The 17,886-nt window shown below is 43.0% G+C and overlaps 4 protein-coding genes across 4 annotated transcripts; 2 read left to right on the plus strand and 2 right to left on the minus strand.

The window, feature by feature from the left end:
- Positions 1–2,050: 2,050 nt before the first annotated feature.
- On the minus strand, positions 2,051–8,387 carry LOC133849560 (adhesion G protein-coupled receptor A3). The gene is made up of 4 exons (XM_062285725.1): positions 8,009–8,387; positions 7,725–7,943; positions 7,452–7,665; positions 2,051–7,391 (listed from the first exon to the last, which is right to left on the minus strand). Exons 1-4 carry the CDS (start codon positions 8,215–8,217, stop codon positions 2,583–2,585), a joined length of 5,451 nt encoding a protein of 1,816 aa, XP_062141709.1. The 5' UTR covers positions 8,218–8,387; the 3' UTR covers positions 2,051–2,582.
- Positions 8,388–8,636: 249 nt separating this feature from the next.
- On the plus strand, positions 8,637–11,832 carry LOC133849561 (general vesicular transport factor p115). The gene has a single exon (XM_062285726.1). It carries the CDS (start codon positions 8,932–8,934, stop codon positions 11,455–11,457), a length of 2,526 nt encoding a protein of 841 aa, XP_062141710.1. The 5' UTR covers positions 8,637–8,931; the 3' UTR covers positions 11,458–11,832.
- A 767-nt stretch (positions 11,833–12,599) lies between these two features.
- On the minus strand, positions 12,600–13,830 carry LOC133848094 (small ribosomal subunit protein eS6). The gene is made up of 3 exons (XM_062283485.1): positions 13,682–13,830; positions 13,217–13,421; positions 12,600–13,151 (listed from the first exon to the last, which is right to left on the minus strand). Exons 1-3 carry the CDS (start codon positions 13,685–13,687, stop codon positions 12,616–12,618), a joined length of 747 nt encoding a protein of 248 aa, XP_062139469.1. The 5' UTR covers positions 13,688–13,830; the 3' UTR covers positions 12,600–12,615.
- Positions 13,831–14,463: 633 nt separating this feature from the next.
- Positions 14,464–16,283, plus strand: LOC133848416 (bystin). Its single transcript, XM_062283972.1, has 5 exons — positions 14,464–14,702; positions 14,765–14,882; positions 14,946–15,738; positions 15,803–15,922; positions 15,984–16,283. Exons 1-5 carry the CDS (start codon positions 14,574–14,576, stop codon positions 16,132–16,134), a joined length of 1,311 nt encoding a protein of 436 aa, XP_062139956.1. The 5' UTR covers positions 14,464–14,573; the 3' UTR covers positions 16,135–16,283.
- The last annotated feature ends 1,603 nt before the right edge of the window (positions 16,284–17,886 follow it).

Here is a 17,886-nt window from a genome sequence, read left to right on the forward strand (position 1 = left end):
TATTTATATATAGGTCATACATAATAAATGAATTTACTATAAAATACACTTATTTATCGGCTGAGAATTTTTGGCATACGTAAACTTATAATTAGTTAATTACTATATTATTATCTACTAAATATAGATATTTATATAAAATTTAAAATACTAATAAATTATTAGTAATAATCAAAATTAATAAATAAAACTAATACTATACAATTTCCTGATGTATCCTGGCAGGGCATTCTTGTACTTAACTCTCTTCAAGGATTTCGAAAATTTCCCAAACCAAATTTCATAAATTCTCGAAAAGAATTTCAGAACATTAAAACATAAAATAAATTCTCTACATTACTTTCTTAACTTCTTATGTTATTACCGAATTCTAAATATGAATATATAAAATTATGAATACTATAATAATAAATATAAATTATTTCATAAATTTTCGAAAATAGTTTCCGGATAAATGAAAATCTCTTCTTTACCTTCCTAATTCCTTTTGTTATTACATAATGCTAAATATTTATATAAAAGTTAAAATACTAAATAATAAATATAAATTACATCATAAATTATCGAATAGATTTTTCGAACATAAAAATATAGATTAAATTCTCTACATTACCTTCTTGAGATGTGTTCCTCTTCCAAAGAATTCTCTGCTGTTAAAAAATAAACAAAAAAAAAGTTTATTAAAAATATAGGTTAAAAAGAGAAACCACAATTTTACTATGATTTATAAACATTTTATATTCGCACTTAAGATTGTAAATATACAAAATACGTACACATATACATATATAGAAAGTATTAGTTACTAAATTTAACACGTTTAAAAAAACACTGCATTTCACAATACTATTAATTAGATCTGGAGTTTGTTGTTGATCTCGTTGTTGTTGTTGTTGTGGGTGGTTTCTTTCGATGATGGATAATAATAATCTCATTAGGTTATGACGCGATTACAGACTATGTGTGTAGGCCATAATAATAATAGTAATATTAATAGTAATAATATTATTAATAATAATATAAATACTACAAGTGTACAGCTAAATGTGTGTGGCGTGTGTGATTGAACGATAGTCCGATAGTTGATAGTAATAGTAATAGTTATACGATAGTTTAGGTTATATGTATAAAGCAATATATGAACGATTTGCATTGCTTACCGACTATGTATAAAGCGTTATAAAAAGTACAAATCTAATACTATTTAAAAGGTGTGTGTGTGTGTGTTTTGTGCCTTATAATTCTATTGAGGGGATGTGTGTGTGTGTGTGTATCTAAAACTTAACTAAATGTGTGTGTGTTGTAGATCTGGGTAGTGAAGTGAGTTGGCTGCAGATTGCGATGAGATAGAGATACATTTCTTAGCTAAGGATACAGAGATACATATGAATATAATAGATATTATCATAGATACATTTCTTAGCTAAGAGATCCAAAGATACATATGGACACAACAGATATTATTGCAGTGTAGATACTTTTGTTAGCTAAGATATAGAGATATATATATCTAGATACAACAGATATTATTGTAGTGTAGATACTTTTGTTAGGTAAGATACAGAGACATATAGATACAACAGTTTAGTTGCAGTTCTATATTGCTTTTTCCATAATTTGTTGTCATCCTCTTTTCTATCTAACTTCTTGCTCTAAACTAAATATTGTTGTACATATTACATAGTATATTAGATTCGATCAATCTATCAACTGGGTTAATATTTATATAAATATCTGGAAGCTGCATCTGTCTACTGAACTGTTTTGAATTGCATATTGTTCTAAACTTCTGTCGAGATGCACTTGATTCTGGATTTAATTTGAATATTTTTGGATGATGTTATAAGTCTGCATATTATTGTATATAGATATATGTATATATATCGTGAGGAAGAACTACGTCAAGTCTGTTCATTATTGTATATAGATATAGTTATATCTTCAGGAAGATCTGTGTCAAGTCTAATGAAATACACATAGATACAGGAATATCTGCGTTAAGTTTGTAAGAAGTTGGCTTCAGAAGCAAGCGTTGCTCTGGCGTCTGCATCTGTATCTCGATTTACTTATGTATCTTTAACTGCAACTGCAACTGCATTTTTATCTTCATTTGTATCTGCCACTGTATCTATATCTCTATCTACATATTTCTTTTCATATGTATCTTCAACTGCAACTTCATCTTTATCTCCATAAGTGTGTGCAACTGTATCTGTATCTCCTTCATTTGCATTTTCAACTGCAAGTGCATCTTTATCTCCTCCAAATGTATCTGCAACTGTTTCTATATCTGCATCTATATCTCTATTTGCATGTCTAGTTTCATATGTCTCAGCTACTGCAACTAAATCTTTATCTCCATATGTATCTGTAACTGCATCAGTATCTCTATCTGCTTTGCTCTTTCCATATGTATCTGCAACTGCATCTGTATCTTTGTTTCCATATGTATCTGTATCTGCAACTGTAACTCTATCTGCATCTCTCTTCCTATATATATCTTCAGCTACAACTGCATCTTTATATCCTTTTGTATCTCTATTTCCATTCGCATCTGCAGCTCTAGTCTAGTTGTCGTCCAGCTAACTGGGATTGTTATGTTGTTGTTGTTGCTGCTCGCTGCTGGCTCTAGGATCAATATAGGAGATGACGCTGCTCTGGCTGCTGTCATCCTCGACAGTTTCATTCAGATTCACACCCTCAGCAGCTGCTCCACTCGTTGTTATCGTTGTTGTTGATTGTGTTGCTGTTGTGTCAGTCTTGCGTAATCTTTCCGAGCTGCTGCTGCTCGTCTCCGCCAGCATTGGCGGCAACTGTGTGGGTCTGCAGCTCTTCAGCGGACTGCGGCATTTGATGGCTTCGTATAGCTCATCGATTGAATGATTCATGGCCTCCTCATCTTCATCGTCATCGTGCTGCAACTCGCCGACGTCAGACGTGGCAACATTCCCCACAACATCTCCGTCTTCATCCTCATCTTCGTCATCATCTTCGTCGGGTTGCTGTTCGGCAGCAGCTTCGCCAGCTCCACTGTTGCTATTGCTATTGCTGTTGCTGTTGCTATTGCCAAGCAGCGCCACATGATGATTGTAATGCGGTTCGTTGGTGGCCAAAAATTCATCGTCAAACTCGTTGAGGATGTCGACATCCGCATCGCTGGCATTCGACGATTGATAGCAGCGAAAATCATCAGTGAGCGTGAGATTCAAATCGTTATCCGCCTGTGGCGCATACAAACCGTGACTTCGTATGCTAATCTCCGAATTCTGATAGTTCAGATCGCTCTCGTTCGTCGGACTCGCCGAGAGCAAACGCGTGCCATTCGGCAGCTGAAAATGCGCGGCGACATCAACTTGCAACGGTTGCTGCAACTGTGGCAGATTCTGCAACGAATTGGCGCTGCCTTCGAGAGGAAGAGCAACTCCTGATCCAGCAGCTGAATCGCCAGCTGAAGCGGCTTCTCCATTCGTTGCCAACATATCGCTAATGTTGTTCAACGATTTCGATTGCTGCTGTTGACTGTAGCGAATGAGCACGCTGGGGAAATCATCCTCTAATCGAATGCTGTTGGTCACCTGCAGTGAATTGGAGACATAAACCTCATGCTTTTGCAGCAATGGAGACTCTTCGGCCACACTAAGCGCTTCACTCGCTGCGCTGCTGTTGAGATGCGTCTGCTTTGGAGTTGTTACCTCCGGCAAACCCAAACTGTTCATGGCCTCCAAACTTGGCTGCTTCTTGGCCACAGGCGTTGATGTTGTGGCTCCGTTGTTGTTGCTGCGAAAGATTTCCACCGTACTAACTGGCATTGTGTTGGCATAGAGTGGAGCATGCTCATCCAACGAACTGCCATCGTCATCCTCCTGCGTGGTCAACAGTTCATCCTCATGCTCCTCATGCTCATGCAGCGTCTCATCCAACAACGAAGGCGTTCGCACTCCGCTCGTCCGCAGCTTAATCACCTCATGCTGTGGCGTCAATGTCTCCGGTATGTTTGTATAAATGTTCGCCTGGAGAATCTTTGTGGTGGGCACAAAACAACGTTTATACTGCAACGCCTCCAGCTGTGTGGGCGCCTCCTTCAGCGCTGTCGGAGATTTGCGATAATGCAAATTCGTATTGTTCACTTTGCTGCCACCGGCAAGCAAAGTCATCGCATTGTGATGCCGGGCATAAAGCTGCTCGGAGCTGGCATCGCTCAAGCTGTGCTGACTGTGCAACGTTTGTGGCAACGCCTGACGCTGCAGCTCAAAGTTGTTGCGCTTCGCGAGGCGTTTCTGTTTCTTGAAGAACTTGCGGGCCACATTGATCTGATTGGGATTGTAGAAGAGCTCAGCACTGGGAATGCTGCTCTCATGCAGCAACGATGTGGCCCCCAGACTTCCAACATTGTTACTGTTATTGATGATGGTGATGCCATGACTATTGCCATTACCAGATGCAGCACTCAACAACTGCTGCGTGGTGCAATCCAATTGGCCATTGCTGCGTGTTTGGCTGCGCATACTTCGAGCGCTGCTGCTGCGTTGTTTGTTGCTGCATTGGCTATTCGAACGCGAACCCGTTGAATTGTTTGCCTCATACAGCGAACCAGTTGCTGCCGTCGCTTTGTAGGCCACAATCGAGTTGCTAATCATGGCAGCACCGCCGCCGCCGCCGCTGCTCCCAGCTGCCGCTCCAGCTCCATTTGCAACTCCTCCTCCTCCGGTTGTTGCTGCTCCATTGTTGTAGCCGGCAACAAGCATCCGATTGACACGCGCCAAGCGATGTTGCGTCCACGCTTGTCGCGCATCGTTGCGCGTCAGATTGTAGAAGAGGAGCAGGAAGAGTCCCAACACCACGCAGCTGGCCACAAAGCACATCACATACAGCTGCTCCTCGCTGTGCACATACAACGCCGCCGAACTCCATGCAGCCACATAGAGCACCACAAAGCTGAGATGTCCACGGAGATGCGACATATTCGAACGTTCGTAATCATCGACGATGCTGCTCAACGGATTGCTCAGTGTGCTGTATTGTTCCTGCAACTGCAGTTGCAACTGCAACGCAGAGCAACTGGGCGCTGCCTCCTTTGTGGCACAACCATTCGCATCCAGCCAATCCAAATCGATGTGCTCCGTTGCCTGAGTGTTGTTATCCGAATACTGTCGCTGTCCCAGCTGTTGTTGATGCTGCTGCTGCTGCTCTCGTTGTTGCAGCACATTCACCGCCTGCTGGCTGAGTTGATAGTAAATGCACAGCGCCAGAATCCCACTGAATATCAAGAGTATAACAGCGGGCACAAGCAAAGCATTCAACGTGGTTGCATTGTGTAAAAAGCAATAGCTATAAGCTGCATACTCGGACATATTCACAGCACTGCTGATGCCGCAAATCAACAAAGCAATGCCCCATCCAACCAGATAGATGCCGAGTATAGGTTTCCGTTGATGCGGCTCCTGTGAAGCGCCGGCTGCAATCCCTCCGAGCTGCGAGGCTGCCATTGTGGCCGTTGTTGCCGTGTGCTGTGGCAGCGAAGTGGCTGTCGTTGATTTACTCAACCGTTTGTACATGCTGCTCAGACTGACGCACAACCAGAGCAGCACACACAGGCTGAGATAGTGCAGGAGGAGTCCAAAGAGACGACAATGCAGCTGACTCGTTGTCTGATAGATGCCCAGCACAAAGGCCAAGCACAGCGAAGCGAGAGCCAGCCAAGTGTTGACCAAAGCATGACGTTGCACACGATTGATGCGTATGGCACAGCCAAAGACCACAAAGGTGACAATGTTGAACCAGGCGCAGGCAAACAGCACAGCACAACCCACATAAACAGCAAGAGGAGCGTGACGAAACCTCGCTCCAGCCAGTTCACTTCGATAGTCATTGAGGTAAGCGGTACGCTGCAGCAGGCCAAAGTAACCGCTGCGACTGCAGCTGAACATTAAGAGTGTGCGATGCTGATAATGTTGCTGACAGACGCGTGTATTCCACGCCTGTTCTTCGGCATCCCACCAGGCGGGCTGCGGTGCACTCAACGAATCGTGATACGGATGTGCACGCAGCATTATTGTGATGCGTTGCTGGTAGACATCTTCCTCAAGCATCGACTGTTGTTGCTGCTCCGAATGTTGGTGCTCTTCGAGTAGCTCTCCTTCGTTGCTGTAGAGACGCGCTCCAATGATGGCTGAGGATAACGTTTGTGTGGCGTTCAAGAGTTCGGGCAACAGCTTCGCGTTGCGATGCAGCGTTATCATCAATCGCAAATTACTCGTTGCACTCACATTCGTTAGTTCGTGCAGCAGCTGTTGTGGCAATTGGATTGCCGCATCGATGTCGCCGTGTTCGTACATTGGAATCGTATCGTTGGCACTATTGCACTGCAGTCCACGCAGGCTGCCATCGAGCCACACACATGACATGCTTACAAATTGCTCGAGACTAATGTTAAAGAACTCCACGAAAATGTTGCGTTGTCGCTGACGCCATTCGCCATCCGTCGTCGTCTCGGTGGCCGTCTCCAGATGCAACGCTGCCGCCTCGACAATGTGCAACAGCTTGTGGCCCGTTTGTTGTTCACGCTGTGCGGCCTCAAACAGTTTGCCCGGCAACGTCAACAGCTGCGACACAATGTCCATCAGCAGATAGCTTATCTCCTGCTGCTGATGCGCCTCCAGCGGTTGCTCCAAATACTTGAGCAGCGTCCGCGCTATGTACTCCAAATCCATCGGATCACGTATCTTGTGCAGCTGCGTTTGTATGTGCGTGAAATTGTGCAAACGTCGCGCAATCTCCAGCGCATTTTGTCCCTTCGTTAGCGTTAAATTCACCTTGGCGAATTGCTCGAATATCCGCGTCGTTTCACTCACATAAACACAACTCTCCGTGTTCAACTGCTGCCACTTGCCATCGTTGCCACACACATGTGTTGCCCTCCGTTCGCTGCTTAATTCGCTCGGCTCCTCCACGCATGCTTGCAGCACCGTCTCGCCTCGCATTGTCCGTGGCCAATGGTAGCTGCCTTTGTTGGTGTGCGTTACGAGTGCATCGCAATAGAGCGTTCCCTTGGCCACCACATGCAACACTATCGATTGCGATAGATTCGCCTGTTGGCTGCGCAGCGTGCAATCCCACATGCCAGTGTGATTCTGTGTTAGGCTGCCAATGCGTAGTATCGAGCTCAAGATGCCCGAATCGGTGGAATGCCGCGGATCCAGATTGACATCGTTGAACACTTTGGTTGGGTCGCGATAGATGATGTCGTCGGTGGAGTTCTGTTGGCGTATCTTATCCGACCAGCCCCAAAATACATAGGCACGTGTGGGCAAATCCTCGGATTCACGCGGTGCTCCAATTGCCACACGGGGCGCATAGCACTTCAGCTGCAGTTCGTCGCCCTCAAAGGCAATCTATGGGATGCAAATTAGATTTATCCATTTACATTTAGAGGAACTATTTTGCTTGCTTACCTGATTCTGCTTGGGCACCAATTCGAGCAGCGGCTGCAGCAGCGATTCGCAACGGAAATCAATGCCCACTTTCAGTTTTTTCAGCGGCATACCGCGAAAATTCACCGGAGATTCGCATTTGGGTGCCGGATGAAGGCGCACATCGCGTGCATTTGACCAGGCAATCAGCCAGATTAGACCGCAATCGCAGGCCAGCGGATTGTTCGACAAGTCACTAATGGAACACATTGATGTAGCAAGAGTTTTTCATTCAACAAATTGTTAAAAACTTACAGCTGCTTGAGTTTGGGCATCAGCTCAAAGGCGCCTTCGTAAATATGACTGATCGAGTTGTTGGCCAATTTGAGGCGCACCACATTTGCTAGGCTGCTGCCAAAGCTGTGTTTGTCCAGTTCGCTGAGCAGATTCGATGACAAGTCCAAGCGTTCCAGTTTCGTAAAGGTTTTAAAGTCCTCTTCGCTGACTTGAGCAATGGCGTTTTTGCTCGCATTGCTGTGCGATTCAAAATGGGGGGCAATAAATGAATGTACTTTGTTTGTATTGTGTGGTGGACTTACATGCTGCTTATGAGGTGCACATCGTCGCCGAATTGCAGCTCCTGCCAGTTAACAATATGCTGTTCGTCGCAGCGCACACGCAACGTTTGTATATTTTCCGAAATGTTCTTGCAACTGCATTTTGTGGGGCACATTGCCTGCACAACAACAATGGACGTCTGCAGCAGCAGAAGCAGCGGGAGCAGCAGCCGTTGTTGTGCAGCATTCATCTTGTATGCTCACGATTTACACGTTTTGCATTTTTTCGTTAAGCCGCATCCCATTTAATTAACAAATGCATAACACAAACAAAAACACCCAAAATGTTACAACAAAAAAAAATACGATTCCAACCAGTATTGCTCTATGCGCAGAATTTTTCTATAAAACGCCAACTGGAATGACACTAAAAAACGCCCGATAATACGCAACCAAAAATCGATATTTAGCACAGGCACAATAACGTATTAATTATAATACAATTATTATAACATAATTATGCGCATTTTTGTTAGTTTAATGCATTTAATATTTAATTCATTATATTGTTTACTTATATATTATCGACAATTCGATATATTTCTGCCGCTTGCTATGCACACACTGTTCACGCACAAAAATAAACAATGCGAAAAATGACAAATTTTTATAGTGTCACAACCGCAAAATGCACACAACATTTTTCCAACAAACTTTGTGCACATATTAACTATATGTAAAAATGTAAAGCGGCTCGCTGAATAGCATTCATTTGGTTAACAGGCAATTTGTAATATTTTCTTAAGCGCACTGTGTGTACACACTGGTGAATAACATACGTTCTTTTTACACCCAAAAAAAATTGACGTGTCAGCTAAATGTAAGCGAAATCGACGCCAAACAATAACATATTGAAGTACACGTCGTTAACAATTTGAGCAGCAAGCCAGCGGGCAAGTGTGTGCATGGAGTTCCTCAAGAGCGGCATCAAAACGGTGCTGGGCAGCAGCGAGCCCGGCCAACAGCCAAGCGCAGCAGAAACCGTTGAGAAGCTGGTCGATCGTGTTTTCAGCTCAACGCTGCTCGAGGATCGACGCGATGCTTGCCGGGCATTGAAAGCACTGTCACGCAAATACCGCATCGAAGTGGGTGCCCAGGGTATGCCACCGTTGGTCCAAGTGCTGCAAAACGATGGACAAGATGCCGAAATCATTAGCTATGCTCTCGACACACTGTGCAATATTGTCACCAGCGAAGAGTTCGATGAGGAGGCCGACAACCCGGCTGTCTCGGTCAATGTGGGCGAACAATTCACCGAGATGTTCATCAAGAGTCCCGAACACGTTACACTCGTCATGGGCTATCTGGATGAATACGATTTTCGTGTGCGTCGCGCTGCAATTCAATTGATCACATCGCTGATTGCGAACAAGACACGGGAACTGCAGGAATTGGTGCTCGTCAGCCCGATGGGCGTGTCCAAGCTAATGGATTTGCTCACCGACAGTCGCGAGGTCATACGCAACGATGTGCTGCTGCTGCTCATCGAACTGACCAAAGGCAACTCGAATATCCAGAAGATTGTTGCCTTTGAGAATGCCTTCGATCGTCTGTTTGATATTGTGCGCGAAGAGGGTTGCTCCGACGGTGGCATTGTTGTCGAGGATTGTCTCATCCTGCTGTTGAACCTGCTCAAGAACAATTCCAGCAATCAGCAGTTCTTCAAAGAGGGCTCCTACATCCAACGCTTGGCGCCCATGTTTGTGCTCAACAACAACAACGGCAGTGCAAGCAATGATCTCGATGGCGACGGCGTCTGGACACCGCAAAAGGTCTCCAATTTCCATTGTCTGCTGCAGGTGGTGCGCGCCCTGGTCACGCCCAGCAATCAACAGCAGGTGGTCAACGCTTGTCAGCGGGTCATGCAGAAATCCCAACTACTCCAGGCCCTCTGTGACATCCTGATGAGCAGCGGCGTGCCAGCAGACATCCTCACCGAGACGATCAATGCGGTGGCTGAAGTTGTGCGTGGCGATCGCGACAATCAGGATGAACTGAGTCGTGTCCTGGCGCCCAGCCAACCGCCACGCCCCGCCATCGTGGTGCTGCTGATGTCGATGATCAATGAGAAGCAACTGCTGGCGCTCCGTTGCGCTGTGCTCTATTGCTTCGAATGTTATTTGTATCGCAACTCGGATGGTCAACGCGCCGTCGTCCAAACGCTGCTCCCCTCGAGTGCCAGCGATGTGAGTTCGCTGTCGACGGGTCAACTGCTGTGTACCGGTCTCTTCTCCACCGATACGCTGGCCAATTGGTTCTCGGCGGTGGCCATAATGCACACTCTCGTGGAGAATGTGGCCCAGAAGGAGGAGCTGTTGCGTGTGCTCCTGGCCACACCTGGAGGCGTGCGTCCCATCACTTTGCTGGAGCAATGCACCGATCTGATGCAACAGGAACGCTATCGACTCCAGAGCAAAGTCGGTCTCCTGATGCTCCTCAGCGTGTGGTTGGCCCATTGTCCCGGTGCTGTGAAAGCGCTCCTCGAAACCCAAGGAACGATGGCGTATCTAACGGCTCAGCTGTGCGCCAATGAGCACGACGAACGCGAGTATCTGGTGCAGGGCATGTGCGCCTTTCTGATGGGTCTCTGCATACAGTTCAACGACAACTCGCTGCCCAATCAGCGACGCGAAGACATCAGCCAGCTGATCATCAAGCGCATCGGCCAGGAGACGTTCTGCAACAAGTTGAGCGAGGTGTCGCGCCATGAGGCCTACAGTCGGGCCTGCAAACAGGCACAGATCCGTGCCAAGGGCGCCAGTGAACTCCTGCTGGACTACGAGTACTGCAAACTCTACAAGGGACTGGAGGCGTTGATTGCCAAGCTCGTGAGCGGCTTCGATGTGGATGGCATTGAGCTGACCGAACTGACGCTCAGCTCGGAGGCATCGGCATTGGTGGCCCAATACAAGGGCATCATACGTGGCATGGACACACAGATCCAGACGTTGCAGCAGTCCGCCAAGGAGCTGGAACAGCAGCACAGCGAACTGAAGCAACAACTGGAGCAGGAGCAAACACTGAAAGCACAGTTGGCCGATCAGAATACGCTGCTCAAGGCGCAATTGACAGCAGCAGCTGCACAGCAACAACAACAGCAACAACACTCTACTGATTCACCTGCACACAACGGTGCTGTTGGCGTTGCGGTGGTGCAGGATGAGGAGCTGAATGCGGCGCGGTATCAGGCAAACATGTATTTCGCAGAGAACATACGTCTCACCAAGGAGCTAGAGACGTTGCGTCAGCAGCTGGCAGCGGAAAAGCAGCGTGCCGATGGCGCTCAGGAATCGCTGCGTGCCACGCAAAAGGATCAGGAGGATTTGCTCGAACTGCTCGCGGATCAGGAGGCCAAATTAGCGCGCTATGAGACGCCCGTTGAAGCAGCAGCAACAGCAACAGCTGCACCGGTTGAAACAGCCAATAGATAACTTCCAGCTAGATTATGATGATGGGATTGATGTATTAACGTGTTGCATGTGGCAAACGGGAAAGCTCATCCAACTGCCTCCCCAAATTGATATATATATATATACATTCTTATTGCTTTAAACTGATACATATTTATATATATATAGTATATATATACGACTACTATATAGAACTGTTGCAGAACCTGCAGAATTCCAAACACACATGAAAATGAAAGAGAGTTGTTGATCTACAAATCGGAAAGAAACATATATACGATATATACATTTAGTCGATTCGTTCTGTTTTTTGTAGCTGATTTGTATAATGTTTATGGTTTTGTCCTATGCTAGATTATCAAACAGAATTTCACAAATAAAAAACTGAATCAAAAACTTGTATTTTCTTTAATCTAAGATGATTAAGAGTGAGATGGAAGATACGGCGTTATGGGAGACTATTCTAATATGACTTTATCTCAACTTTGCGTATTAAAGTAAATAATATTAGTTTACCTGAGTCTGAGGTATTCCGAAGCTCAGAGGATTCACATCAAATTTGCTTTCTTCCTTGAAAAATATTTCGCTACTAAATTTTACATTAACTTCACACAATCGGGATGCATTTTTGTTTTTAGAAAATATCTTCACTAACTTTTGAAACACGTGTGCGAACCTTGACTTTAAATAGAATTTGGCTCAATTCAAAAGCCTTTATGGACTGTGTTAACAAATTTGATGGCTAAATTAGCTTAGATAAACATGGCTGAATAAAAAACCCATAAAATTGGGAATCAATTGTTAAAAATCCAACATCAATTCAATTGAACAAGCATCAAGAACTTCACTAGTCAACTCACGTGTGTTGAGCTGATTTTGCTGCTGCCACATTTTGCGGCATCTTAACTCCAACAATACCCTGTGCAATTTCAACTCCTCACTTGAGCAGCATCCACATGGCGACAGAAATGTTGTTGATTCACTTTTCTTTTTTGCGGATAAACACATTTGCACGAGAACAACAAAAAAAAGGGTTTTTGATTGAATTTAGGAGTGTTTTTTGTGTTATTTTCTTTTACCATTCATATTTATTAACAAATGGCTACAAATTAGGTTCTTAGACGATGTGGGCAGATGTTTTGACCATTTCACATTTTGTGGTGTTTGTGGTTTCTCTCTTTACTTCTTGTCACTTGAAACGGAGCTCTTCGATTCGCGGATCGAGGCAGAGCGACGACGCTTGGCCTCCTCACGCTTAGCCTTGGACTCCTTCTTGCGCTGCACCAACAGCTTGGCGTAGTCGGCGGCAGCCTCCTTGGAAGCCTGCTGGCGCTTCTTCTTCAGTGCAATGCGTCTGTGTTTGCGCTGCAGCACCACGGGTGTGATGAGACGCTGGATTTTGGGCGCCTTCGAGGTGGCCTTCTTGTTGTCCTTGGCGGCCAATGGGCGACGCACGACAAAGCGACGCACATCATCCTCCTTGGTCAGGTTGTACAGCTTGCGGATCTTGCTGGCACGCTTGGGACCCAAGCGACGGGGAATTGTGGTGTCGGTAAGACCGGCAATATCTTGTTCGCCCTTCTTGATGACGACCAAAGCGAGCACCGACATGTTGGCATCCACAATGCAGCCACGCACCGACTTACGCTTGCGCTCGCCAGTACGACGTGGACGGTAGCAAGAGTGTCCCTTCTTCAACAGCAAACGCACACGACCTAAACAACAACACTGAGTAAGTAATCAACTCTTTTTTTTTTGGTATTTACTCAGAAATGCTTACCGTGGGTGAGCACGCCCTGCTTCATGGGGAAACCCTGCTTGTCGTTGCCGCCAGAGATGCGCAGTTGGTAGCCCTTCCACTCATCACCGAGAATATCGGCTTCCACAATTTGGCCCATACGCTTCTCGTAGAACACACGCAGTTTGTGCTCATCGACAACCTCGAACAGCTTTTGGCATCCCGTAGCGGGATAGGAAACGTTGAGCTGCAATTAAACACACATATTCATCAGTTCCGAAGATGGACTTTAACAATTTTGTTGTCACATATTATATGTATACAAAAAAAAAAACTATGTCTATGTTGACCGGGAAATTGTTATCGCGTATTTTAAAGGTAATCACTTGAGTTTTTCATGCATCATTTGTTATTTGCACTAGTTTAGGCATTATTCTAAATGTTTAACACATTATTTTGCTTGTTCACTTTGTTTATTATAATATTTTTCACAAAAATTTTGCACACCTTCATTATGTTGGTCTTGCTGCAATCAACACAGAAAAAAAAAGAAACGGTCTTGTCAAACACAGACTGGGTAAGGGAAATAGGGGTGGGCGAAAATCGATTAACTTGAAAATTTGTATCGATTATTACTTATTTTTTGGCAATCGATATATAATAGGCGCTTTCGATGTTTTCGCATACTTCAGTACAAATACGTAGAAAACTTATAAATTCAATAAATAATGAATTAAAGTCATATAAATAATTGTGTTATTTGATAGCTTAATTTTTTTCAAGACTTGTATATTAAACGGTTTAACGGGCAACGTAAACAAATATATTAAATCAGGAAAATATAAAAAATGCAGTGGCGTCAACATTGAAAAGATATCTTGCAAAAAGTTAATATATTATTTGCTGTTACACAATGATTTTAAATAATAATAATAGCCCCATTTCAAAGGTCCCTCTTTGAAAGCCACAATTACATGCTTAAACCTTATAAATTTGGCGTAAAGTGATAGCTCAATGCATATACATACATAACTAAATTGTCATTATATAGTAATTGATATTCAATTTTCTAATAATCAAAATAATTTAATATATGATTGAAAATTATTCGAAAAATAACGATTTGCAATAATAGCAACGATGTATCTTTCGCGAAATAAATATACCAAGCTATCAAAAAATCATCTTTAATTTTTTAACAGTAACATCGATAACATTAATGCATACATGCGTACAACAGCTGTCAAAAATGTGAGTGACCATGCGTTTGAATGTAGCCACAGGGTGATCCACTCACAATAAACAACGATTACAACACGTGTTGTGCGAGCTCACTTTGTTTTTTTGTTATTGCAAGACAAGTTTTAAAAACCAAGCAGCAGAGGAAAAAAATATAATCATGGGCAAGCCTAAGAAAGCAAACGTGGCGACAATTAAAAATGTCAACTTGGAGAAACAAATCACAGAAGGCAAAGTGTCCAAAGCCAAAAATAAGGATAAGGTCAAGTTGCGTGCTGAAGAATCACCGGTAAGTGATAAAATCGAAAAAAGCAACGAAAACAAAGTTTAACAGAAAAACTTCACTTGCAGAATCTAGACACAAAAAGCAGTCAAAAGATTCTGGCCGCAGCCAGACAACAACAGCTGGAAATGGATGAGGAGAACTTTCCCAGTTTGGTTCCCAAACGCAGCGTCAACTTCAATTTGCGTAAGTAAAATTGAAACTGCAATTGTATGAATACAAATCATAAATCTCTCCTCTCACTATTAGACGATAACATTGAACAGGATGAGCCCGATGTGAGTGAAACGGACTTTATGGCCGATCTGGGCATGGATGACGACGATGTTGCCGCCTTCGAACGTTTCGCACAGCCTGCCAAAGAAGGCAAACGCACCCTGCAGCTATCGCAGATGATAATGCAAAAGATCCAGGAGAAGGAGGCGGATATACACACAAAGATCTCGGACGAGGGTTCACTAAAGATCGAAGAAATCGATCCCAAAGTCAAGGAGATGTACGAAGGTGTACGCGATGTCCTCAAACGCTATCGCAGCGGCAAAATCCCCAAGGCCTTCAAGATCATACCCAAGCTGCGTAATTGGGAGCAGATTCTGTTCATCACGGAGCCGCACAATTGGAGCGCTGCTGCCATGTTCCAGGGCACACGCATCTTCTGCTCGGTGCTGTCCCAGGCGATGGCACAGCGTTTCTACAATCTGGTGCTGTTGCCACGTGTACGCGATGATCTTTGCGAGTACAAGAAGCTCAATATGCATCTGTATAATGCACTGAAGCGTGCTCTATTCAAGCCGGCGGCATTCATGAAGGGCATCATATTGCCACTGCTGGAGGGCGGCGATTGTACGTTGCGTGAGGCGATCATCTTTGGCAGCATTGTGGCCAGAAGCTCGATTCCGGTGCTGCATTCATCGGCTTGCCTGCTCAAGATCTGTGAGATGAGCTATTCGGGTGCCAATTCGATATTCATACGTTATTTCCTGGACAAACGTTATGCGTTGCCGTATCGTGTCATCGATGCAGCCGTGCATCATTTCATCAGGTGCTTAGTTCACTTCTTATCATCAGGAAATCGTTATTAAATACTTTTCTTAATACTTTTGCAGATTCGAGAACGATAGACGCGAATTGCCCGTGTTGTGGCATCAAAGTCTTCTGACATTCGCACAGCGCTACAAGAACGACATCTCTTCCGAACAAAAGGAGGCATTGTTGCAGCTCTTGAAGTGAGTCAAAAACAAGCCAATTTTCAATTCGAAATGTAACGAAACTTCTTTGCACTTGCAGAAAGAAATCTCATCCCAAGATGACGCCAGATATTAGGCGAGAACTCCAAGCGGCATCTTGTCGCGATGAGGAAATGATGGAGACAGATAATGCCACGGCTGGTCAACCGATTAAAATGTTCACGGACGCCGATGTGTTCTACGAGGGCTAAGAGCTGTTGATCATATAACTTATAATCTAAACTAGCGCAGTATATTTAATTAATTTTTTGGAAATTAATCAAGAACATTGTTTTATGTTTATGTACATAATATACATAACTCCCTGAATGAATATATAAATATTTAATTTGTAACTAAATGGTTTTTTAACTCTACCAAGCAAAGGCACAAAAAGTAGTCAAGAAAATGTAATTTAAATTTACCGCACATTAGCTTTTATGCAGAATATCGATAACTTATCGACTTTATTCCGAGCTTAAAATCAGTTGCTCTGCTGTGAAATTATCGATAATTCGCAATATCGGAAGCGCCATGTTTTCAGAAAAAAGTTTATTTGATCCTTTATTTGGTTCGACTTTGTATTTAGTTTTGTTTTGCTCAAAATTAAAACTACTTGAATCGATTTTAAATTTTCTTTCTTTTTTTTTTAATAGAAAAAACAAATGTTTGTGAATGAATGCGAGTGTGTGTGTGTGAGAGTGAATAAGTGAGATGCATATGCATGGATGTGTGTGTGTAAGATGAATATGTGAATGTGTGTGTGTTTGGTTTTATACAATTTTTGCATTATTATAGAAATAACGGCATTGACATTTGACGGCCGTATACATAAATATGTTTTGTATTTTTATTACGTTAGTTATTTAATATCAATTGTTTTGTTTTGTTTTGTTTCGTTTAGTTTTGTTGTTGTTGTAATAATTCTTAAATATTTGTGTAACCAAAATGCTTCTAAAAGTTTCGTCACTTTCTTTAGTCTCTAAGTATTGTTTCATTATCTCACTCCAACATTTGTTTGTATTTAAGGGCATACTCCACAATCAATAATCGATAATCAGTAATCAATAATCGATAATCAATAATCAATAATAATCATAATTATATATATGCATGTATGTATGTATGTAATAATAATCACCACGAATTATAATCATGTTAATTATACAAATATAATAAATCGTGGGCGGTATTCGTGACACGCCCCCTCTTTGCCATCAATTGAATAATTTACAATAACTACTATGGACCATTCAAAATTAGCCAAGTTTATAATAGTTTCTTAACAATTACATCTTTTTTTTGTTTGCTTTCCATTTGATTTTCACATCGTATATATAATTTAATTTAGTTTTTTTGTTTTTGTTTTTTTAGAGAGTTAATACCAAATATATGGGAGCTGAAGTTTTGAATAGGGAAATAGTTTGTTGCTCTAACAGACCGATATTACATAGGAGATGATTAATGATGATCCAAGCGAACGGGAATAAAGCGTTAAAGATCGAAATTTAAACTCTATTTACTATGTGAATACCAAAAGAATATGTCGGATGCATTATGTGATGTGACAGGGGGGGGAGAGGGGACAAATCATTCAAGAATTTTTACCCATTGGTCCGTGTTTACTCTCTTTCTCTCTCTAATCAAAGAGATACCAAAGAGATCCTACTACGATACGACGATGGTCAAAATGGTCATTGGTTCCGCAACCTAACTGATTTTTAACAACAATTTGTTCTCTAATTAAAAGATATGTATCCCATTTTTAATGGCATTATTTTCGTTATTCCGTTATTCCGTTATTTTCGACTTGTTGTTTTTAGGTTTTCAATATTTCTAGGGTTTTGGGTTTGCTCTACAGTCCGCCTATATGGTCTACATCAGTATTTGTTTTTGTTTTATTTTATGATATATGCAGTATAACTATAAGACATTGTTGACTGAATGAAGTAACAAGAATCTAA

This window comes from Drosophila sulfurigaster, chromosome X (genome assembly GCF_023558435.1).
Source record: "Drosophila sulfurigaster albostrigata strain 15112-1811.04 chromosome X, ASM2355843v2, whole genome shotgun sequence".
Taxonomy (NCBI): Eukaryota; Metazoa; Arthropoda; class Insecta; order Diptera; family Drosophilidae; genus Drosophila; species Drosophila sulfurigaster.

Coding starts and splice junctions, on each gene's coding strand:
- LOC133849560 (XM_062285725.1), bottom strand. CDS start 8,217: ATGAATGCTGCACAACAACGGCTGCTGCTCCCGCTGCTTCTGCTGCTG. Junction 7,944..8,008: donor GTGCACCTCATAAGCAGCAT/GTAAGTCCACCA, acceptor TGAATCGCACAG/CAATGCGAGCAAAAACGCCA. Junction 7,666..7,724: donor ATGCCCAAACTCAAGCAGCT/GTAAGTTTTTAA, acceptor GTGTTCCATTAG/TGACTTGTCGAACAATCCGC.
- LOC133849561 (XM_062285726.1), top strand. CDS start 8,932: ATGGAGTTCCTCAAGAGCGGCATCAAAACGGTGCTGGGCAGCAGCGAG.
- LOC133848094 (XM_062283485.1), bottom strand. Junction 13,152..13,216: donor GCAGGGCGTGCTCACCCACG/GTAAGCATTTCT, acceptor GTTGTTGTTTAG/GTCGTGTGCGTTTGCTGTTG.
- LOC133848416 (XM_062283972.1), top strand. CDS start 14,574: ATGGGCAAGCCTAAGAAAGCAAACGTGGCGACAATTAAAAATGTCAAC. Junction 14,883..14,945: donor CAGCGTCAACTTCAATTTGC/GTAAGTAAAATT, acceptor TCTCACTATTAG/ACGATAACATTGAACAGGAT. Junction 15,739..15,802: donor GCCGTGCATCATTTCATCAG/GTGCTTAGTTCA, acceptor ATACTTTTGCAG/ATTCGAGAACGATAGACGCG.